Genomic DNA, 25318 nt, shown 5'->3' with positions numbered 1-25318 from the left:
ACGGTGGCAGAAATACCAGACCGGCAGCTCCATAAGACGCAATGACATTTTCTCCTCTTTTTTGGGGGAAAAAAAAGTGCATCTTATGGAGCGAAAAATACGGTAAGTGATATCTTCAATTACTACAGTAAGACTACTTATTGTGAATGCATTTTTACACTGGATAGAGCTCAGCAATGATTTTTGCATGAGTGAAAATCTTTTCTGGATTGAAACAATAATCATAAATTGCCAGTTTTATTTGCTAGCATAAACAGAAAATGTCAGGTCTCTTTGCACTTGCAGTGGCATGGCAAGATGAAGGCAATTCAAGTGCGACAATGCACAGCAAAAGTTAGCACATCAACATTGGACAGCATATTATGTGAAGCCATAACATCAGCATTATAGCAGCCAGGGAGTGAGAAATCTTCCACATTCTCCTCTAACACGGCCTCTGGGCCCTCTTATTTCCCTTCTATGCCTTTTAGGGCAGGCGTATCAGGATCCAACTGAGGTAGAAACAGTTGAGCTGGAGAAGGCGCCTGGATCTTTTGTGCCATGGATAATGACAGCTGCATTAAAGCTGTCAGTTGTCTGAGAAATTGTGACACAGTTGCCAAAACGTCTGTCTACGAGTGTGTTAAAATCGGGTCTTGCTCTAATGCATGGAAGCGCCATCACTGTGAGATTGAGTGTTGTGCAGGCCTTCAGCAAAGTGAATTTTGTGTGAGCTTTTGCTACGGCTCCCTTTTGCCTTTTTTCCACCTTTGCTAAACCCAGGTGGGAGAGGTGCCTGAGTACCTTATAAGAGCTCTAGGATAAAATGGCGGTAAAGAGTGTGTTCTGTGGTGTGCTATACCACCTGGGAACCTGCCCTGAGACTAAGCTCCAAAGTGGTTGAATTTTAGCAGCTAGGCTAAAAAGTTTACACTTTAAAAGTGAATAAGCTTCAAACACAGACCTAATATCCTCATTCATTACATCTATCAGGAAACCAGGAATGTGTTTGAAACTTACCTCTCCATGTCGCTGGTCAATACATAGCATTCAGGCTTGACCCATTATAGTGGGCATATACCCAAGGGGTCTGCAGGGTCTGAGTTCCATAGGTATTGACCAGGGCATAGTACGGCACTCTGCAGTTAAATACGTGTTGCCCAAGTTCAAGTGCCCAAAGCAACATTGCAGGCAATTCCAAAAGTCATGGGGTTCGGGTATGGCTTCAAAAAGTTTTACCACGTTTGTACCAATCTGGATGCACTACTTCTATCATACATTTGTATATGTATACAAATTAATCAAAATAGAACACAAATTGTATCAAAATAAAGGCTGTCCAATATATGTGACAATGTACCTTATGTGATCCTTATAAGCTTGCAGTTGTAAACTAGTGTGGTTTCTAGCAATTTGTGTTTTTTTAATTTTAAATAAAGTGATTTTATCAGAATAATGCTATGTGGATCTGTGTTTTTTAGAATGCTTAATAGGATATGCGACATCTATAGCACTGTCATAGAACGTAGAAGATGAATAGTGCAGATATTCTTTTTTGTACACAAATATTTAAATGGATTTCTTTTTTACATTACCTTTTTGCTATCTTCCAAGCACTCAAGTCGTGTCGTCATCTCTGTTGTGCTTGGCTTAGGGTCACAAACTGGTTCTTCACTTTGTTTATTAATTTCTGCATCATGCTCTACTTTCACAACTTCTTTGGCAGGATTTGTCCCCTTACTTATGGGCTTTATACCTTCTTCTAAAGGCTTCTTATTTTCACTAAAAAGTTTCATATCTACTTTTGAAGGCTCTGCACTGAATTGTGCAGGTTTTGCTACATCTTTTGTAGGCTTTGCACCATTCTGTACAGGCTTTGTTTCATCTTGAGTAGGTCTATTATTTTCAGCAGGTATTGTACCTTCTGGTACAGCCTTTTCATCTTGCTGTGCGAGCTTTGCAGTCTCCTGTGCAAGATTTTTATCCTTGCAGGGCACAGTCCTAGTTTCACTGGGATTCTGTTTAAAATCAAAGAAACTGTAACATATCACAATTAAAATTTACTATCTTGCAAGACAAACTGAAAGAAAGAGAAATCTCACCTGAGAGTTGCCACCTACTAAAGTTACAGAACTTTGCAATGGATTAGGGACCTCTGAAAAAAAAAAAAATTGAAAGAAATCAGAAAACGATGCTTCTAGCATATCCATTACCCCTGCACAAGAAACCTTGTTCACCCAACTCTAGATTGTAAGCTCGAAAGAGCAGGGCCCTCGATCCCCTCATGTTTTGCATTGTATTGGTATTGTTCTGTCACATGTTCTGTCCCCCTTTGTAATGTACAGCGCTGAGCGAACTATTGGCGCTTTATAAATACTGTATAATAATAATAACTCTTAACCTAGCCTAAGTTGGTTTATGTATTTTTCCCACTAAATTCCAAAACATTTTGAACCAATTACCAATTTTTGGCTTCACTTTAGCTGTTAAATTATTTTCCAGTGTATGCTCTAATGCCCGTGTCAAATACAAGGCCCGCGTGCCAAATCAGGCTATTCGGGCCATTTCATGTGGCCTTCATACCATTTCTGCAGCTGCGGAATCCCCTTCATCTCTGCCCCCACCTTGTTTCAGCAGTTGGCAGCAGAGAGGACGACAGAACTCCTACAGATCCTGCACCCCCTTTTCTGGACTCAGCATTCAGAAGACTCAGCCCTCCTCAGGTCCTCCCCCAGATCCTGCACTTTCTGCTTCCCAGCTTCTTCCTGGCAGATGCACAAGGTATATCAAAAATATTGATAATATATATATATATATATATATATATATATATATATATACACTATTTGGTAATATTTGTAGTATTTGATGATTTAAGTAATTTTCTGTTATCAAAATTTTAATTTTCAATTAAATGTACAATAGTTGTACACTTGAATATCTGCTTGCAATTATTTTTCCTAGACTTCTACTTTCAGATGGTAATTCCTTAAAGTGTTACTAAATCTAGGACCCTTCATTCACTATATCTTGTCTCCCACAGTACACACAACATGGAAATGCAATTATTTTAGTAAATATAAACTGCTAAATTACCTTTTTTCATCAGCAGTTAGAGCAGTCATGTGACTTCTATTAGTGACCAGCAGAGCACTGGTTAAAGCTTGTTGGAGGAGGTTTCATTCTCCTCTAGGAGGATGTAGGAACCCTAACCTCTTGACAGTGCTGATTGGCCCTGTGCTGATCACATGCACTCTCCCAAGAAAAAAAACACCTCTCTAACAATACACACCAAACTGAGCATGTGCAGAGTGACTCTAAACCTCTGTTCTATCAGGAGATATTTAGAGGACAATAGAAGGGGAGGATCAGAGAAGAGAGGATCAAACATCCTTTTTACACAATGTGGAGAATTAACCCCTTCAGTTCAACAGTGAGTATAACAAGCAAGCTTCACTGCATATACTGCTTTTACTGTTGTGGGTTTAGTAACATTTTAAGTTATTACTAAAATCAGTATTAATCGAATGCAGAGGCAATAATTTTATATGATAAAGAGTAGATACATTTATATGGTCTTAAAGATACAATCAGCCCTTTGACAGCAACCATAATGCTGATGCAGCCTTCAATGAAAGGAAGTATTTTTGCACTCCGTGATATGTAGACGTTCTTGTGATATCTCTGAACCTGTACAAGGAACGGAATTTGTTGAGCTGTTATTTTGTATGCCTTTTCTAATTATTTATTTAAATAGTATGTGATTCAAATAAACATTAAAAAAAATACCAAGCCCTGTCTGACCTTATCCATGAAGCTAGGCCTACTAAAAAGGTACACTGTCACAGTAAGCATACCCTGAAAGGGTCTTCATCGTCTGGGAAACACAGAAATAGACCATGGTCCTGGCCCTGGCCCTGCGGCTAACTACACATGTTGCTATACGTGTCAAGGTGGGAGTCTAATGCAGAATCCCATGCCAAAGCAAACATTATGGGCCAACCCTACATAGTTGTGTCCAGGTTCAATTCCCATGGTACACAACCTGAGGGTAAATGATCTGGAAATTGCTGGAAAGCCAAAGGCAGTAAGCAGTCAAATATTGACAGACATGTCAATATATAAAAATCTAATGGTGTAAAAAGGAAAAATACTTCTTCAGAGGAAAACAAGTCCATGACATAAAGACACTAACAAATAAACTAGACTGACAGTGTTTAATCATCTGATGATTGATTAAAAGAGAAGTTTAGGAATATTTATTTTTTTTAATTCTACTTACCTAGGTGGATGCAGCACTGATCCAATGCTGCATCTGTCCCTCGTTGGTTCTAAGTGTGAGAACTGAGTGATCAGACACTGCTGATCGCTTAGTTCTCTCCTTCTGTTCTGAGCATACAGCCGGGACTGTCAGTCTCTGGCTCTCTGCTCTGCTCCCTAGCACTGGGCTATATATGGGGCCAGAGGGGCATTTTCAAACTCTCAGCGGATCACTGCTGCTCAAGGGATCTGGGTGGATGCCAACTTTAAAGTTGTGTTCTTTCCCCAGCCTTGATTGTCTGAGTGACATCAGCCGACAGCTGACTTTAGCCCGCTGTCTGCTTAAAACGGGTCACAAGATTGCAGAATGCACTGCACACCTGTGATCCACAGGAGAAGTACAGACAAATGAGCTTTGGCTTTACTTCTCCTTTAATAGAACACTGGTTATATGCAGCTAAGTTCTGTGTCCTGAAACTGTACAATTAAGGTACAAAAATTAAATATACTGCAGCTTACTAGGCTTTTGATAAGGGTCTGCATTAGTTTTCTTTTTTCTTCCAGGATTTTTATCCTTTATTTTTACTTAATATCGAATATTAATATCTTCTCCCTGGTTGGCTACACTCACGTCTCCACTGTATCTATTGACGGAGCAATGGTTTCATCCAGTGTTATGTAAAAACAATATAAACGTTAACAATAAAAAAATTTTTAACAATTAATAGAACAATAATAATAATGTTAACAAGTACCCTGGGATAAACTACAAGACCATTTATCTTCCCTTTGTCATTAACAAAAGCCACTATTTAGGCACAACCTACTAATGATGCGTTTGTAGTCAACCCTAATGTATGATTACCTAAAATATTTATTTAGGGAAAGGAAAGGCTTTAATTTGATAGCATACATGGATATATACATTTTTGACTTCTAGATTTTTATTGCGAATAAATGGTGAAAAGTCAGAAAAATTTTTTGTAATATTTTCTGAAGCATAATTTACATAATCCACTAATCCCTGGCTATTTACTCAATATACACTGTTCAAAAAAATTTAAGCAACACTTTTTAATCTTATAGCATCAAGTCAATTAAACTCCTGGGATATTGATCTGGTCAGTTAAATAGCAGAGGGGGTTGTTAATCAGTTTTAGCTGCTTTTGTGTTAATGAAATCAACAGGTGCACTAGATGGGAAACAATGAGACAACCCCCAAAACAGGAATGGTGGAGGCCACTGACAATTTTTTCCCTACTCATCTTTTCTGACTCTCACTAGTTTTGCATTTGGCTAGGGTCAATGTCACTACTCGTAGCATGAGGCAATACCTGGATCCTACAGAGGTTGCACAGGCAGTCCAACTCCTCCAGAATGACACATCAATTTGTGCCATTGCCAGAAGCTTTGCGGTGTCTCCCAGCACAGTCTCAAGAGCATGGAGGAAATTCCAGGAGACAGGCAGTTACTCTAGGACAGTTGGATAGGGCTGTAGAAGGTCCTTAACCCATCAGCAGGATCGGTATCTGCTCCTTTGTGCAAGGAGGAACAGGATGAGAACTGCCAGAGCCCTACAAAATGACCTCCAGCAGACCACTGGTGTGAATGTACCTGCCCAAACAATAAGAAACAGACTTCATGAAGGTAGCCTGAGGGCCGGATGTCCTCTAGTGGGCCCTGTGCTCACTGCCCGGCACCATAGAGCTCAATTGGCATTTGCCACTGAACACCAGAATTGGCAGGTCCGCCACTGGTGCCCTGTGCTTTTCACAGATGAGAGCAGGTTCACTCTGAGCACATGTGGTAGACGTGAAAGGGTGTGGCGAAGCCATGGAGAATGTTAAGCTGCTTGTAACATCATTCAGCATGAGCGTTTTGGTGGTGGGTCAGTGATGGTCTTGGGAGGCATATCCATGGAGGAACACACAGACCTCTACAGACTAGACAATGGCACCATGACTGCCATTAGGTATCGGGATGAAATCCTTGGACCCATTGTCAGACCCTACACTGGTGCAGTGGGTCCTGGGTTTCTCCTGGTGCATGAAAATGCCTGGCCTCATGTGGTGAGAGTATGCAGGCAGTTCCTGGAGGATGACGGAATTGATATTATTGAATGGCCCCCACGCTCGCCTGACCTAAATCCAATAGAACACCTCTGGGATATCATGTTTCGGGCCATCCAACATTGCCAGGTTGCACCTCTGACTGTCCAGGAGCTCAGTGATGCCCTGGTCCAGATCTAGGAGAAAATACTTCAGGACACCATCCGTTGTCTCATTAGCAGCATGTCCTGACGTCTTTTTCAAAAGAACAAGATTTCTTGCAGATGTGTGAAGTACAAGGATGAGACAAACCATTAAACACTAAATCTGCTAGTCCATCTAATACTTCCCTCCCCCCAGATTAACAATGTTGCTGTCCAAATGTGCCCCTTGTGCTCTTTCATCCATGAAGTATGTTACTGGCCAGATCACCAGGTGAAAACAGAGGGGGAAAAAAAAAAACTAAAAAAGGCCAAAACAAAACAAAAAAAAAACTGATGAAGCCAAAAAATCGAATGAATGCTAAATTGCGACATATTCAATTTTTGGTTTTGTGTTTATTGCCGCTTTAAGATAAGATCAAGTCAATTTGGTAAGGGCACAAGTTATAACAGCATCTTTTTCACAAGTTTGTAATCAGTTACATCTAAATGGCACTGGATTTGATATCAACAATGTTTTTTTTTATACAAATACATTGCTTAAAGCATCACACTGCCTATGCTGGCTTGCCTTCTTCCCAAACTGCTTCCTGGTGCCATCTTCCCCTCCACATGATGCCATCTACATGATGTAAACAAAAAGTGATAAATCAGACCAGGCACCCAGCTCTAATACTCACATGCCCAATTGTAGGCGTTTGTGGCTACATAGCCCCATACACCACAAACTGTGATGCCCATTTTTTTCTGCTTTCAACGCATCAGCTTCAGGGACATGTTTGCAAGTAGAAAGTTACCCCTGCAGCATATGGTCCTCAATGTGCTCATTACTTTTATTAATACCTGCATTTACTCACCTGACTGTACAGTTTTTGCCGTATCAGTCTTCATTCTAACATCGCTTTCTTTCATTTGGGGCTTATAGGAACTCTTATAGGTATACGTCTTACACTGAGATTTTGAAATATTATGATATCGACCTGATTCTCCATGATTTTGCTGATATCCCCTGTGGAAATCCTTCTGATAGCCACCTTCATGACGGCCTCTCATGTGATAAGCTTGCTCTCTGGGATCTCTGTGGTCATGATATGATCGGTTTTCTTCAGGATATGGTCGGTTTTCGCCATGATATGGTCTGTTTTTGCCACGATAAGGTCGGTTTTCTTCTTGATATGGTTGGTTTTCTTCATATGGTTGGTTTTCTTCATGATATGGTTGGTTTTCTTCAGAATATTCATGGTATGTGTGCTCCTGATATTCCATATACTGACCGTCATCATAATTTCTGTCATGACATGCATTATGATTATATTGGCCATAATTGTTATGGTCTCTGTAACAAAACAAAAAAAAACATAAAATAATGATTACTTTAAAGAAAATCAGGGCTTTTTCCCAAAACCTCTGGCAATGGCCCAGTGCTCACTACAGACACTTGTAAACAAAGAAGTCCATCTTTTGTGTTTACAAGTGACAGCGCACCTCTCCCAACATCTCTCATAGAACCCTCTCTGCCCTATCCCTAGAATGGCAGAGGATTTACAAATCCACACTTGTCTCTTGAAGCCCTTTCCCCCAGCCTGCACTCTCCTGCTGTAAGCTGTTCTTCTGCAGGAGCCCATCTATGATACCTACTGGGTGGGGGCCGATTCTCTTTACTGAGTCACGGTTTGGGGGGAAAGTCATTTATGTGTAAACTGGTCTGTGAGATATGAACCATGCACCATGTGCGTAGTGCCCTCCTCAACCTTGCACCCTGTGTACAATGCACTCCTGAAACCTGTGTGCAATGTAGCGATTCTTTGCTGCAGGAATCTGGCATCCGAAGCTACCCAACTGTGTGAAGGAGGCCTAACTCTTTTGTGTCTCCCTGGCAGCAGTTTGTACTTTCCTGCTTGTCTTTTCTCCCTCCCTAAGCTGTGTTCCCTCAGCACAGTATGTGTCATTCCTGAGGCTTCCTCCCCCCTCACAATCAGCAGATTGGCCTCCTATGACTCACTGATTATCAGCAGTGTCAAAACTACAGGACAACTGAAGCTGTGCAGAGCAGGGTGAAACAGAGCCTTACTAGATTTTACACAGCATAAGCACATATTTTTTAATGTTTTACATAGCTATACCTGCAAAAAGGAGCTAGCATGAAGTCATATTTCAAGATGTAATTTCTTTTTTTTTCCTTTTTCATTCTTTATTTAAGGGTATGCATCAAAAATCAACAGCATGACAAAAGCATACTGCGTAGTTCCAAAGAGTTTTGTACAATATGACCATAATATGTTGTCATTATAAAAATCTAGAACACAGGTGTGTCCTGTTGTATGGGGAAACTAAAGGTCATGTAAACACTGTACCCATATGAATTTTTTAGCATTTTTTGAGACAGATAAAGCTTTATTTTTGTGGTATTTATTCACCACTGGGATTTTTTTTTTTTTTTTTGCTATATAAAAGAAAAAGTCCAAAAATTTTGAAAAAAAGTGTTTTTCTTATAAAAGTTTGCAAATAAATAATCCTACTTCATAAATCTTGGCCAAAATTTATTCAGTTATCTTTTTAGTAAAAAACAAAATAACCCAAAATTAGTTTATAACCAAAAATTATAATTTTTTAAAAACCTTTTTTACATTTTTATTTTTTTTTATATTATTATTTATGTTTTTTTTTTTACATGCTGTCACCCTAGCAGTACAGTGTCACCATGGTGACACTGTACTACTTGTGGGGGGTTATGAAGATTTTTTTTTTTTTTTTTTAAACACTGATTGTTTTTACACCCATAAAGGCTGTAAAAGCAATCATTTCTTCTCTCTGGCTGCATTCTTGCAGCCATTGAGAAATAGTGTGAGAGCTGTGATTGGTCACAGCTTGTCACATGGTACAAGGCTGTTGTGAATAGCCTTGTACCATGTGACCTCTGTGATCATTCACAGATTTCACACGTAGTAAGCAATGATGTCAGAAGTGACACCTTGCTTACTACTCTGCATGTGATCACTGATTGGCCAATCAGTGATCACATGATTGAAACCTCACAGAGAGGTCCCGTACAATGATTGGTGTTCCACTGTGTCCAGAGGACATAGTGGGCACCAGATCATGGTACTGCACGCTCCCAGGGAGCGTGCACAAGCATGGGGCGGGGAGGCAGTTTATAAACAGCCACCTGCCCCTGCAATGCCACCGTCCGCCCGTTTATATACAACAGCCAGACGGGAAGTGGTTAAGAGAGGCAAAAGGGGCAGCTGTCCTGGGCCCAGTCATCGTTGTGGGGCCCAAAGCAGCTGCCCCATACTTGCCAACTGTCCGGGTTTTCATTCCCTTGTCCTTGGAAGACTTTGCCCCAGGCTGGGTCCCAATATCTCAGTGTGAAGTGCTTTCATTTATGTTGCCCAGTTCTGCCCTATCGCTATGTACAGATGACTCTTGTGCTGACCATATCAGAATTCACATGTAAATAACGGTGGCAATGTGGAATTCATATGTAAATAACGGCGGCATTCATATGTATATTATGCCCCCTGAGGTTCCATCTACCATCACCTCTGCTGAATTCTTCCCCCTGGGGAGGTAAACAGGGACATGGTTGAAAGTACTGCCTGCAACTGTGATCACTGAACCTATCATTTGCCTGTTCTGCAAAGTAAGCAAAGTGTGTATGTGTGTGTGTGTAGGGTGCAGAGAAAGGCTGAAAAGTAATTACTGTTTGCACAGGTGAGCAAAGATGGGGGGTGTACAGAGGTAAGGGAGGTGGTTTAAAAAATTAGCAGAGGAGGCACATAAAGTAACGGGAAGTTGAAGCGGAGAGGATGGGGGAGGTTTGGGGTGCAGAAGTTAGGAGGGAAATTTAGGATGCAAAAGTGTACTGACGAGGTGGACAAAGATGTACATACCATATAGGAAAACTGCGGGAAAAAAGTCCATGACCCTTTTTCAAAATCATACTGAGCCACACACTGCCCCAGCAACGTGAATTTTGGTGCATGTGAAAATGCGCACGTCAGCAGATGCGTGAGGGTGTCATTAACAATTCTTAGATTGTAAGCTCCAAGGAGCAGGGCCCTCCTTTCCCTCTTGTATTGAACTGTATTGTTGCTGTATTGTTTCCCGTTATATTGTAAAGCGCTGAGCAAACTGTTGGCGCTACATAAATCCTTTACAATAATAATATTAATAATAATGGCACTGCTTTGTATCTACTAAAGGGCAGCACGTTTCTGTGGTGTCAGGAAAGTGATTTTGCATGCGCTCCCAACACGCACAAATGTGAACATACGCTAAATGTCTCATTACATTGGGGCATGGTGTAGAATACGGTCATTCACACTAGTGGTCAGTGTGAATGTCCGCCTGTAAGTGCTGTAACCTCTAGCAACCAATCAGTGAGCTGTAATGATATGCAGTAACCTCTAGCAATCAATAAGTGGTAATGATGCACAGTAACCGGTAACAACCAATCAGTGAGCAGAAAATGTGCAGTAATCTCTAGCAACCAATCAGTGAAAGTTTGAGATAATGATGTGCAGTAATCTCTAGCGACCAATCAGTGAACAGTAGTGATCTGCCGTAATCTGTAGCAACCAATCAGTGAGCAATAATGATGTGCAGTAACCTCTAGTAACCAGTTAGCAGTGCTGATGTGCAGTAACCTCTAGCAATCAATAAGTGGTAATGATGCACAGTAACCGCCAATCAGTTAGCAGAAAATGTGCAGTAACCTCTAGCAACCAATCAGTGAGAGTTTGAGGTAATGATGTGCAGTAATCTCTAGCGACCAATCAGTGAACAGTAGTGATCTGCCGTAATCTCTAGCAACCAATCAGTGACCAGTAATGATGTGCAGTAAACTCTAGCAACCAATCATTGAGCAGTAACCTCTAGTAACCAGTTAGCAGTACTGATGTGCAGTAACCTCTAGCAACCAATCAATAAGCCATAATGTGTGCTGTAAACTCTAGCAACCAGTCAGTGAGCAGTAATGATATGCTGTACCCTCCAGCAACCATTCACAATCACTGCCTGTTCTGCTGCAGTAAGTTGATTTTGAGTTTAGCTGTTATTTATAGTATGTCTCAGAGCAGGTGAAGAGCGAACTTGCATGGGGGGGGGGGCAAGAAAATGTTTGCCCGGGGTTCAATCAATATTAAAAGGTGGCCCTGTATCCAGTATGTAGTCTTAACCTCTCACCAGTCATACTAATGTCTTCAATGCAAACCTAGGTATAATTTTATAGTTTTATAAGGCAGGGAAGGAAGTAAAGGTGAGTTGAAGGGGAAGGGGTGGAGAGAGAGGATAGAAGAAAGGAAAAATAAATGTAATTAAATAACAAAAAAAGAGTGGGGAGGGGGTCTAGGGAGTCCACGGCAGGAGTGCCGTAGCAGAGAGACAGTCTCTAGGGTAGCAGTCAGATGTTCCATGTGTTAAATATCATTCACTCTGGCAAACCATTGGGATACAGTGGGTGGCAATTGTTTCCACATGCTGGGGATTTACGGTACCTCTTACTGGACATCAGAGTCAAGTTCAAGAGGACTGCTGCAGAATTATCAAACAGGTAAAAGTCCATAAGTTTATGGATTTTAAATAAATTGTTGCCAAAAAGCCGGATATTAGGACATTCCCAAAAAATATACAAAATTGTACTGGTTTGGGTTCTGCATCTCCAACATAAGTGGTTTTATTATGGAAACAAAGACCCAAAGAAAGAAGGGGTCCTGTACCAACGTGTCAGAATCTTAGCCATAGTTTCTTGATATTTGCTACAAAGTGAAAATCTATGAGCAAAAAAAGTATGTGGTTCTTCTGGTTGTCAGAGAATGTGGTACTCAAGTCTTGTTCCTTCTTGCGTCAGTATGGGGAATCTTACAGAGAGGTTGAATATAGTAGTATATGGTATGAAGAAGAGAGACTTTAGTATGAGGCCTTCACCAAGGCAAAGGTCTTCAAACCTTGTGTTTAGTTACTGGCTGATAATGCACATGATTCTATTCATTTTAAAACAGAACAGCATCCATTTATAATATTTTGGTGTATGTCACTTTATGCTTGCAGCTCAGTAATTTTATTTTATTCTGTGCACAAGATTTTTTAAGGATATTATAGTTTTCACGGGTATGTGAACCACTGGGAAATCAGAAACATATTGGTCTAGGCTATGGTACGACTCTTTGTTCCTCCTTAAAGTGTTACTAAACCCACAACAGTAAAATCAGTCCGTATATGCAGTAAAGCATGCTTGATATACTCACTGTGGAATCTAAGAGGATATAGCATTGTGTAAAAATGCTGTTTGATCCTGACTTCTCTGATCCTCCCCTTCTTGTTGTGTCCTCCTCTTATCTCCTGATAAGACATATCATGTGGAGACACTCTGCACATGCTCAGTTTGGTGTGTATTGCTAGAGAGGATCATTTTTTCTTGGGAGAGTGCATGTGATCAGCACAGGATCAATCAGTACTGTCCTGACAGAAATCAGGGGTTCTGCATGCTCCTAGAGCAGATAGAAATCTTCTTCTACAAGCTTTAACCATGCTTTGTTGAACACTGATAGAAGTCACGAGACTGCTCTAACTGCTGATGAGAATAGGTATTTAGCAGTTTATATATACTAAAATAATTGCATTTCCATGTCCTGTGTACTGTAGGGGAAAGATAGAGTGAATGCGGGGTCCTGGATTTAGTAACACTTTAACGGTTTATGGGTTTATGTACACCACTGCTGTGGCACTGTCACACAGTAGCCTCACCAAGAGTTGTAAGGTCCGATGAATGAGGGACCACCAGATGGCACAAATTTCCAATGTGTTGGGACAGCTTCAGCTCCTCCTGTATCCATCAATTCTGTAATGACAGGGCAGAGAACTGCTCCTGAACTCTCTACAGACAGCCTTGCATGCATGATAAAGATCTTGCAGTGAAGGTGCAAGTTTTGATGTGTGCTGTCATCTGGACGTGATGTTTTTTTGTAGTGCTTTAGTAGCAAAGGAAATTTCCAATGAGTCCTTGAAAGACAGGGTCCGTACCAGGAATTAGTTGCCTTGTTAAGGCAATATACAGGTGGGTCCATTGTGGATAACATGGATAACAGTGTTCACTTCTTCACCTGTTCCTCAGAGAATAGGAAAAATGGTTAAAAAAAAAAAAAGAATTATGGAGCAAAGAAGACTCTCAACAGCTGAGACCCCTTTCATAAACCCGAAGGCCAAAAGCATTCATTTGAGACCTGGTCTAAAATCTTTTTTTTAATTTAAATATTTATTCATTTTCAAACAAACCAATACAAAATACAAAGTTTCACGATAAATAATACAACATACCAAAATCTCATAAAACCCTTATTTCGTATCTTTTTCTCCCACTAATCCCCTTTCCTTCAACCCATCCTCCCCCCCCCCCCCCCGCTTCTTTAAACATATGACATCTATCTGATCGACTTATATCTCACATCCTCTGGATACAAAGAATTGGAAGATAGAAAGAATAACAAATTACTATATTTTCTCCTTTTTCTTTCCCCTTTCTCTCTTCACGTTCTTTCTTATCCCTTTCTTTGCTCTTACTTATTCAGTACCTTCTTTTACCTTTACCTTAAATTCCTCCCATTTCTTATAATATGCTCCCATCCTATCTTCCTGTATATAACGTTTTTCCAATCTCGCAATCTGGTCAACTCTATTTATCCAGTCCTCTACTCTCGGTGCCTCAACTTTGCGCCAAAACCTGGGGATCAAACTTTTTGCTGCATTTAGGTAACTCCCTATACCCAATTCTCTATATTTATTCTCAGATATTATTGGGTTATGAAAACGACAGGTTTCAGGGTCCAGTCCGATCTCTGTTCCAGTAATGATCCTAATTTGATTTATGACTTTTTTCCAATATATTTGTATTTTTAAACAATCCCACCATATGTGATACATCGTGCCCAAACCTCCGCATCCTCGCCAGCACCAAGGTTGTTTTTCCCCACTTATCTTGTGCTCAATCATCGGTGTGACATACCACCTTGTCAAACATTTAAAATTCATTTCCACCTCACGCATGCTTATATTTTCGTGTATCCTTTTATATATTTTTCTCTGTGTGTGCTCTTCCCATTCCACTCCTAAGTCCCTTTCCCATTTTTCTATGTACTTTAATTTTGACTTACTATCTAAATCAGTGAGTGCTTTGTATGCTTTAGCAGTGCTGTGCTTCCCATCTCCTCGTGCTCCTAAGTACTTCTCAAATACGTTCCAGTCTTTCCTAGTTCTAAGGGGTTTCGTCAGTTTCTCCACAAATTGTTTAAATTGATTATATCTCCATATATCTATCCTAGTGAATATCTTTCCCTCTTCCCTTTTCAATTCTTCCAATGTTCTTAATTTTACCCCCTCCATTATATCTCTCAACTGGGCGTCTTCCTTTTTAATCCATCTGCCTGTGATTTCCTCTTTACCTGGGGGAAAAAACTCTGAATTTCTTAGTGGCATTAGCAAGGAATTAAAATCCCATTTCCTCTGTTTGTGCATTTTATCCCACTCCCTTATTACAATCCTCGTGTATATACTCGTGTTCTCCCCTAGTTCTCTAAACTGTGCTGGCACCCACACACTCCTACTCAAATCTTTTCTACTAAGTGTATTTTCTATTGTGACCCAATATTTACTCTTTGAGTTGTGCATCCAATCAAAAATTCTTGCTAAAATAACTGCTCTGTGATATCTTTTAAAATCCGGTACTCCCAAACCCCCTTTTTCTTTATTTCTACTTAGCACTTCATATGATATCCTAGGTTTTTTATTTTTCCATATATATTTTGTTATCATTCGCTTAATTGTTCTAAAATACACCTCTGGGAGATTAATGGGAATCATCTGGAATTTATACAGTATCTTAGGAACAATTACCATTTTTATCAGATTAATACGACCTAGCCAGGAAGGATTACCTCCACCAATTTTCTTCAATTCCTCCCTAATCTCGTTTAACAATGGGATATAGTTAGTTTTATAAAGGTTTTTCTGTGAAGGAGTAAGTTTTACTCCCAGGTACTTTATTTCTCTATCTTTCCATATAAAGGGAAATTCTCTCTGGATTTTTTCTTTTTCACTCTTTGGAAGATTTATATTTAATATCTCTGTTTTACTCGGGTTAATTTTTAGATTTGACATTTCCCCGTACTCCTTCAATGTTTTCATTAGGTTAGGGAGTGTTATCCTAGGGTTTCCAACATAGAACAATAGGTCATCCGCAAAGGCTGCTATCTTATGTTCTATCTTTCCTACATTGATTCCCTTTATATCTGTGTTTTTCCTAATTGTTGATAGCAGGGGTTCCAGAGATAGGACAAACAACAATGGGGAAAGTGGGCAGCCCTGTCTAGTTCCGGTTGACATTAAAAAATTCTCTGATCTCTCTCCATTTACCATTACCATCACAGACGGTCTTTCATACAACCTTCCAATCCACTTTCTCATCCTATTACCCAATCCCAGGACCTCTAATGTATCCATCATGAAACTCCAGTTGACCCTGTCAAACGCCTTCTCCGCATCTATCGAGAGCAGCACCACTGGATTTTTTTCCGTTTTACTTTTCTGTATTAACAGGAGGGATCTCAACCCATTGTCTCGGCCCTCTATTCCTCTAACAAAGCCCACCTGATCTCCATGTATCCAATCTGGCATCAGATCTTTTAACCTATTCGCCAATACCTTTGCATACAGCTTCGTGTCTATGTTCAATAATGATATCGGTCTATAACTTGAGCATTGGGTGATATCTTTACCTTCCTTATGTATTAGCACCACCTGTGCAAGTAGGGATTTCTGCCTCATCTCCATCTCTCCCCCCAGTGAGTCCATATATATCTTTAATTTAGGTAGCAATAAGTCACTGTATTTTTTATAATACTTCACGGTGTACCCATCTGGACCTGGACTTTTTCCCATCATAAAGCTTTTTAATGCTATTTTTAATTCTTCCTGTGTAATGTCAGATACTAATGAGTTTAATAGTTCTTCACTTAATTTTGGTAATCCTGCATTTCTTAAATATTCCCTTCTTTTTTCAGTATTTACCATTTTATCCTTAATGATAGTATCCTTGGGGGCAATGTTATATAATTTACTATAGTAATCCTTAAATGTCTTTGCAATATCTTTGGTTGAATGGACTAACTCTCCCTTGGAGTTTTTTTATTTTATCTATATAGTTCCTGTTCTTCTTTCTCCTCAGGGCTCTCATCAGATATTTTCCCCATCTATATCTTTCCCCAATGATCTTATTAAAAGTTCTCATTTTTTCTTCCTCCATTACTTTCTCCAGTTCTTCCCTCTTTTTTATCATTTTTTGCTCTATCTCTTTCTTTATGTTGTTTTTATGTAGGAGTTCCATCTCGGTAATTTCCTTCAAAAGCCCATTAATCTTCTCTCGCCTTTCCCTTTTTTTCTTTGCCCCAATCGCAATAAGGATTCCTCTTATATATGCTTTATGTGCCTCCCATACTGTAGCTAATGATACGTCCCCCGTTTCATTTTCCTCAAAGAACCTCTCTATCTCCTCCCTGATCTTCCGGTCAGTATCTTGGTCCATGAGGAGTGCCTCATTCAACCTCCATGACGGGCCTCCTGACGGTTTCCCTCCCTATCTTAGTTTCATTACCACAGGTGCATGATCCGAAAAAGTCATTGCTTCTATTTTTACCCTAATCAAATCCTCAATAAGTGGATGGTCCACCAATATGTAATCTAATCTAGAGTATGTCCTATGTACACTAGAGAAAAAAGTATAATCTCTATCTCTCATGTTGACAATTCTCCAGCTATCCACCAGTTGACTCTCTTTCATCACCTTTTTCAATTCTCCCATCACCCTATTTCCCCCTCTCTGCACTACAGATGTTGTGTCTATTTGTGGATCCATACATATATTAAGATCACCCGTTACTATTAAATATCCCTTTCTAAAGTCCATCAATCTTCTCATAACCCCTTTCAAAAATATCTCCGGTTTCCTGTTAGGGCAATATATATTTGTAAACGTACATTCAGTGTCCTGCAGTTTACCTTTCAAGAACAAGAACCTCCCTTCCGGGTCCACCTTTCTATCCTCCAGTTCAAACCTGATGTTTTTTGCAAATCCTATAGCCACACCCTTCGCTCTCTTAACTGGGGAATCTGCATAATACCATGTCGGGTGATGTCTAGAGTTCAGTTTAATGTTTTTTTTTCAATTCTAGATGAGTTTCCTGCAGAAATACAACTGAGGCCTCTCTGTGCTGTAATTCTCTATATAGTCTAAATCTTTTACCCGAGCAATTTAAACCATTTACATTATGGGTTACCAAACATATTTCCTCCATATTTTATTTATCTCCTTCCTATTTTACCATTTCCTTTCTTCTTCCATACAAGATGTCAATTTTTAGGCCCCCTTTCCCCGCTCCCTCCCCGATTATCTCCCTCCTATCCGCCCCCTCCTCCCCCCCTCCGCCTACCCTCCCTCCCTCTCCCCCCCCTCTTATTTAGGTTTTCCATTTGCCTACTCTTCTTTTGAGGGTCCCACCCCCCCCACAAATGCGCCTCCCCCCTCTCCCCTATTAGGCTTTTTGTTTGCCTATGAATCATTTGTGGAAAAGGTCCCACTTTTGATTCCGACCTGGGGGTTCAGCTCCGTCCATGTACCGCTCACCTTCCCCCCCTCCTCCCCGGTGTCCCTCTATCTATTTGGTCTCTATTTTCTCTTCTAATTAGCTGCCATTCCTCTTTTCCCAAGATATATGACTCTCCCTCCTCCTCTTCCCATCCCGGAATCTCTATTCTCTGCAATTCAAATTTATTACAGAAGTCTTTCATATCCTCAGGGGATCTCAAAAATGCTGTGACTCCATCTCTCCAACCGATTAAACATGCTGATCGACCCCATCTATATTGCACATTATGTTTTTTCAACAGTTCCAGTAATGGTTTCAGTGACCTCTTTCTTCTCAGTGTCCCAGGTGCTATATCTGCAAAGATTTGAATATTTTTCCCTCCATATTTAATATTTGATCTTCCTTTGATCTTCTTCCATATCTCATCCTTATCTCTGTAATTATGGAATTGAACGATTATATCTCTTGATTTTTCTGGGCCTTTTTCTTGTTGGATCTTTCCTATCCTAAAGACTCCATCCAATTTAAACGTCTCCGCAACAGTTCTATCCATTATGGAGTTCATGATTTTGCATGTGATCTCCTTTAAATCTTCCCCCTGTAGCAGTTCTGGGACTCCTCTTATTCTAATATTATTCCTCCTTTCCCTATTTTCTTGATCCTCCATCATATTAAGCAGTCTTTTTTGTTCCTTCCGGGTATCTATTATCAATTTCTCTAGTTTTGGGATAATTTGGGTATGGTGTTTAACTGTTTCCTCCGTTTCTTCCACTCTAATTTACAACTGTCCCATTTCTTTCCGACTTATCCCCATTTCTTGCTTTATTGATTTTTCCAAGTTTTTAAACATCTCCGCCATTTCCTTTTTATTCGGTATTTGCAAATCTTTTTCAATTTCACCCGTCTCGATTCCTTCTATTGTTTGTTGGCTATTGTTAACTGCTCCCAAGGAGGATCTTAAGCTATTATCAAAACTTATTTCCAGGTCACTCCTTTCACTTATTTCCTGAGTTCTTACTGGAGTCAATTTCCCCTGCGATGTATATTTTTTTATCGTTGCAGTTTGGTTTTGGGAGTTCTTGGGCATGCTTCCTTTGCTGCTTTTCCCTTTCATATCGCATGTAGGTTTTTTTTTCTAAGGCTTTTTTTTTTAAACTCTGGAATATTTATATTTAAGCTGTCACTTCTTTTCTTCTGCTAATCCTCAGACCCTCTCTGGGAACCCCCTCCTTGATTTTTTAAGCTGAGTCTCAGGTAGCCTAAGATGCAGACCATACAGTTATCACATAGGCAACTCAACAGCTCTCACTCACCCTCCTCTCTGGAGCAGCTTCAGAGTTGCAGTCCTGAGTTATTTTGTCTCCTGTGACCGTATCCTCTTCTTCAAGGGGGTTCCTTTGGGTCCCTTTTTCCTCTTCTCCCTTATGCTGCACAGATTCTCCTGGGAACAGCTTAATGGTGAACTTAACCTGGGAACAGCTTAATGGTAACGGTCGGACTGCGCTTCTCCCAGCCTCCTAGGATACCGGCCGGTTTCTCTCTCTCCCAGCAGTCCACCGCGGCATACCACATGGTGCCGCCGCTCCTCCTCGTCGCTCGGCAACCCCACGCTCTCTTCGGGATCACCACAGGCAGACCTCCGGAGAATGGCTGCCTCGGCTCCCCGCTTCCAGGCCGGTCCCCGTATCACCGCCGAGATCTCCCGCTACTTCAGGTTGGTCTCCAGCAGCCCACCAGCACAGCCAATTAGACCCTCAGGACACTCAGGGAGGGTAGGTGGGGAAGGCTATCGGAGAGTGTCTATTCTCCGCTCTCCTGTGCCGCCATGCTCAGGCTCCACCCCTCCCCCACCTGGTCTAAAATCTTAAAATAGAACCCCTTCAGCATGAAGGAAGAAGGAGTTACTGTTAGAAAGAAGACACTCAGTTCAGTGTTTCAGTGTTTCTTAACCCTTTTCCAGTCAAGGCACCCTTTAAAATTATGCACAATTGCAAGGCATCCCATTGTAAATATTACAAAAACACTAAACTAAAAAGCTTTACATATTGCAGCATCAACACATTTTCTGAATAAGTGCAAAGAAAAACTGTTCTCCAGTAAATACAATGAAGAAATGCTCCTAGTCAAAGAAAGAAGCAATGTTTGTGCACTAAGGTAGCAGTGGGAACAGCAACAAAAGTGAAGTTACCTGCTGCAAGACAGATGAGAATAAAGAGGAGTTAGGAATCCCATTCCTGCACCCCTGCCCAACAATAAAACAACAGACCTCTCTATACAGCCTACTTACCAGCAAAGGGCGTGACTAATCAGTGAATGTCAGTTGGCTTCGGTATAACACTGAGCTGAGTAATGACTAATGAGCTGAATATCTGGAGGTCCAGGAGTAGGATAGCTATTGCAGAAAATACCTGAAATCTGAGGGTCCAATATGACACTGACCCAGGTACTAGCCACAGTAGTAAATATCTGGAGGCCCAGTATGACACTTGAAGGTTAGAATGACTACTGTAATGTATATTTGAGTTTGGGGACTTGTAAAACACTGAGCCAGGTAATGGCAGCTACAGTAAATATCTGAATCTGGGGGTCAGCTATGACACTGAGCAAATGTTGGCTTCTCAGATGCACAGCTAAAATCTAGACATCTGGTATGAAACTGCCAAGCAGTTGCTGACAGAGAAATCGTCACTGAAGGGATTAGCCTTTTAGCTTAATGTACCGCCATTTTGTGGTAAGAATTAATCAAAGCAATTTGTTCTCTGATTAAGCTTAAGTTTTGCCATTTTAGAATAAGTATCCATTTTAAACTTGTGTCAGTATTTAAAAGATTAATTTTTGTTTTAAGACTGTTCTTTGACCTTTTGTAAGAGTTTAAAGTTCCTATTTTTCCTCTCAGCTCCAATTTCCCTTATTCCCACTAGCCAGCATAAAAGTGAAAGTCTGCGGTTGAGTATATCCTGTAGCAAGATTATAAATAAATATAGACAATGTTAAATAGAGAAGTTGGCTATTTTCTATCCTGAATAAAAGGTCATGATTGACGCATATGATAATGATTAACATATATGATACATGATTGGTCATGATTGACGTATATGATATTTGATTGGTTTCTATATATCTGATATTTGATTGGTTTTATATTCTTATGCATTGTTTGAAGTTTCATATAAAAGTTTGAACACGGAAGAATAAATTCAGTTCAGTCTGAGATACCATCTTGTGTCTGTGTGCAATTCCTATATCTCAGAGTGGGCTCCAGATCTGAAGGGCAGTGAATGGTCAACCGGGGACAGAAGGGGGTCATTGTATCTGAGAAAGAATATGAGCCAATTCCTTTCAGTTTTTTTAACATCCTAATCCTGCAGAGTTGGAGACAGAAGTCCAACCTAACAAAACAAAGTTAAACTGGACACATTTAGTATGTGTAGAGTTATAGCTAGTAGGTGGGTCCATGCCTTTGATTCTGCCTAGTGTCCAAGCTTCCAAAAGCAGGGAGTATACCCAGAAGTCACAGACTTCCCCTCAACGAATGCTGAAATATAAAGTAATCAAATGCATTTTTACACAGCTGCCAAAAGCACCCTGATGTTTCCTAAAATTAGCCAATCACTAATTATGGTTAGTGTACACAAGGTTATTCAGCGTGCATATAATATGCTCACATGCAACAAAACTGATAAAACAAGGTCCATATAGTCCATGGAAATATCTGCCTGGGGTGCATAGTGTAAGGCCTGTTTCACACTGGCTTCAGCTTGTATAAGAGCAGTGTGTACAGCAAGCTTTTATGAAATGTTTTGCATGCTTTGAGCAGCTTTTTCTAAGTCTTTAAAGTGCCTTCAGCTTCCCTTTGGAAATGTTAAACACAGATTTTAATGGATCAGATTGTCACTTAAAACAAGCTGCTAGCAGGCTTCAGCAGGCTTTCAACAAGCTTCAAGTAGTGCTGAAGCCTGCTAGCAGCTTGTTTAAAGTGTCAATCCCCATCAGGATCTGTGTTCCAACATTTACAAACTGGTGCTGAAGAGTGCTTTAAAAGCTTCCTGAAAACTCTGCAAATGCTTTGTAAAAGCTTGCTTTGCACACTACTCTTGTACAAGCTGAAGCCTGGGTGAAACAGGTCTAAGATGTTCTTGCAGCTCCATGAATCCAGATTGGGTATTGATCCTGGGGCTTGTAGTCCACCACTTTGCTATCACTGAGCCTCTGTGCAGAGCTTCCGGTATCTTCTCCCAGCCCTGCCATGCTTTTAAGCTGGCTTTTTTGCTATTTGGGTAGGCTTGGGGCCACTGAAGCATGTTGTCACCCGGCCACTCCTACAATGCTGTTCATTGCCTTGTCAGAGAGTTGTGTGAAGCAGGGCCATAGACTTTACTGGCAGTCCTCTCTTTTGGCAGGTCTGGTGGCATTACAGAGATTGAAGTTGTCCATGTGTTTTCTGATGTTACATGCACCATCACCCTTCTGCACGCAGAGCTGGACACAGGATTTTTATATGTAAGTGTGCTACCTTTTAACCTCCTCAGCGGTATGATTATGTCAATATTTCTGTGCTCAAAGCGGTACTTTTTTTGTATAGAAATAAGTAGTTTTTTTTTATTGTAGGCCTGTAATTCTTAGGTATAACTCACTGAAATCTGTCCGAACAAGAGTCCAGTAAACATCCCGGGTATGATAACATTTTAAACACGAAATCATACATTATAATATAATAAATAATCGTAAAAAATAATAATAATATAATTATAAATTTAATTCAATAATGTAATCAAACCAAAAACACTGAAATTTGAAATATAGCGCCAAGTTCGCACATCAGTGAGCTTAGTCGCAAAATCGTTTTCAGTGTCTGATGACGAATTTCCCCACCAATCATTATCACTCAATTCTGCAAGTGGTTCTGATTTACTATCGCTGTTCTCTAGCTGGTCTAAAACCGATTTTGACCTAAAGGAATGCTTTTTGGACGCCATAGACTTTTCTCAGTTTCCAGGCAGAAAGAACAGTAAAAATGCAGGCAGGGCACAGGACAAAGCCGTAGGGACAAAATGTATGTGAAATGGTTTGATACAGTAACATTTTACTATGTGATTTTAGTGTATTTAGTGAATGTCACTTTTAACATTTTTGAATTTCCTGCCAGTTCCGTCCCCCGTACGTCCTGACGCTCGCAGGGACTGGAACCTGGAAGACGGATGCCGGCATCGGCCAGAGGAGATGGCCAGAGACACTGCAGGGGGGACATCGCGGGAGCGCAGGATAAGGTAAGTGAAACAGGGATCTGGAGCAAAGCTGCAGGGTATTCCCGAGTGTAGCTTGGTGTTACCGCTTTTGGTACTGAAAGTTTATCCTGAGCTACACTCAGGAATACCGCCAGGGAGGTTAATAAAGCAGTATGATATGTGATCACCAATCCCTGTTCCCTGCTACTTTGCTTTATTCCATGTTTTTAAAGTTAGCCTCCTGTAATCCTCTGAAGAACGGCTTTGAGAAGTTGAGCTTGTGCCTCAGGATTTATTTGCGTGAGGATAAGAGTACATTGATATATGAACATTATTAATTGTAGGCATCTCTTTTTTGAAAATATCCCCAAAAGACATTTTTCACAGGCAAGAACAAATAGCCAGCAAAGAATATAGAATTATTACTCCTACCGATTCTGGTAGCCACCTCTGTAGGGAGCGGACTGGTTATTTCTAGGAGGAAAAGCCTAAAAACAAAATTAGAAGACAAATAAACTGTTAAACTGTATTCCCCTCCTTGAACATAGTCAAAACATATAAGCAAAATCAGAAGACCATGTATTAAAATCATAGAAATGTAATGTTACATAACATTTGCAATGGCACAACTCAAAATATATAAGCAACATTGCATTATTTGCACCACAGTTCCCACTTATAAGGACAACTTCAAAGCCTAGTACACACAGTAAGTTTTTGTTTTTTCGCCTGAAAAAAAAGAAAAATGAGCAGCTTGCGAAGCGTCTCTGTACTAACTATTCAATGTTAGTACAACGATCTCTCAGAACACACCAGTCAGCACTCTTAGCACTCTTAGCCAGTGGCTGACAGTGCTGAATGGATGCCGATCAGCTGCTGGTTTCCAGCATGCTCGTTTGACAGAAGTCGGTTGTGAGATCAGCTTCTGTTAAAAAAGGACCTGTTACACACAGGCCAAATGTCGGCTAGTATCTACTGTATAGGTTGATTTTTGACAATATTTAGCCTGTGTGTATGGGGCTTTAGGCTGAAGTTAGCCACAAACAAGATGCTTCTGCCAGCAGAAGAGCTGCAGAGGGTGAGGGGATGACAGCAGGGGCACTGCAAAATATGCAGTCAGTGATAGTGAGACGAAAAACAGAGGAAATAGATCTAAGTGTAGCTTAAAATTATATTTATTAAGGCAGAGTTCCGCCCCCCCTTCTAAAAATTAAAAGTCAGCAGCTACAAATACCATAGCTGCTTACTTAATTTTAGGGCACTTATCTGTCCAGGGATCCAGTGGTGTTGTCACCCCAAGCCGATTCTTCAATCAGCTGTTGGGTGCTGATGCCGCCATCTTGACTAAAGAGAGAGGAATGGATATAACACACAAAGTGCCAACATCCCTAACGAATACAGGGGGGGGGGGGGGGACATGGAGGGTAGGGAGAGCTCGAGGTGAGAGCTCTCCGTCAAGCCAGTCGCCCCATCCCTCGGGAAGATCTGTCAAATCCCGGGAGAAAGTGATGGATACTACCTGCTTGTGAGAGGAGGCCGGGGGGCTGTAGGGCACGGAGGTTGCGGGACCGAACAGAGCTCCGGGTGGACGCTGCGGAGAGGTGGTGGTGAGTTCCGTCAGGTGCAGCGGGCGGCCTGGAGCCAGGAGGATGCGGAAGGAACCACATGACCGGCCGCAAAGGAGTTCTGGGAGAAGGCGGCCGGTGTTTCTAGGTGGAGGAGGATGCCGGTTCTCTCCTAGACAGAACGGGACTTGTGTAAGTGCCCCTGGCCATAGAAGACCAGGGAGGAAGCAGACCCAGAGGGGGGAATCTCCCCCTATATCCATTTCTGCTTAAATCCCTCACATTCCCTCCTCAATCACCATGCAAAGAACAGTGGAACCTTGAGAAAGGGGCTGTGGGGAATCACAGACCCCAGAAGGAAAAGCGAGAAGACATCAGGAGGGTGAGTGAGGTGGCAAAGCTATTTGCATTTTTCTTTGCATTATACTGAAAGAACTGAATTGT

General features: G+C 40.9%; 1 protein-coding gene across 3 annotated transcripts in view; it reads right to left on the bottom strand.

Annotated features, from left to right (window-relative positions):
* Nucleotides 1-25318, bottom strand: part of LOC149459407 (uncharacterized) — a 132117-nt gene that overhangs the window by 43296 nt on the left and 63503 nt on the right. For all 3 annotated transcript variants that reach the window (XM_089681163.1, XM_089681164.1, XM_089681162.1), the window contains exons 3-6: nt 23742-23797; nt 7306-7784; nt 2082-2134; nt 1575-1997 (exon numbers count right to left, since the gene is read on the bottom strand). In XM_089681163.1, the coding sequence (XP_089537289.1) occupies nt 1575-1997; nt 2082-2134; nt 7306-7784; nt 23742-23797 (1011 nt within the window). The remainder of the gene's footprint in view (nt 1-1574; nt 1998-2081; nt 2135-7305; nt 7785-23741; nt 23798-25318) is intronic.

The sequence above is a fragment of the Staurois parvus genome, unplaced genomic scaffold (genome assembly GCF_062004578.1).
Source record: "Staurois parvus isolate SC_StPar_1 unplaced genomic scaffold, SC_StPar_1.0 ptg000261l, whole genome shotgun sequence".
In the NCBI taxonomy this organism is placed as follows: domain Eukaryota; kingdom Metazoa; phylum Chordata; class Amphibia; order Anura; family Ranidae; genus Staurois; species Staurois parvus.
Note: the sequence above shows the minus strand (reverse complement) of the source record. Positions and strands in the feature narration are given on the sequence as shown.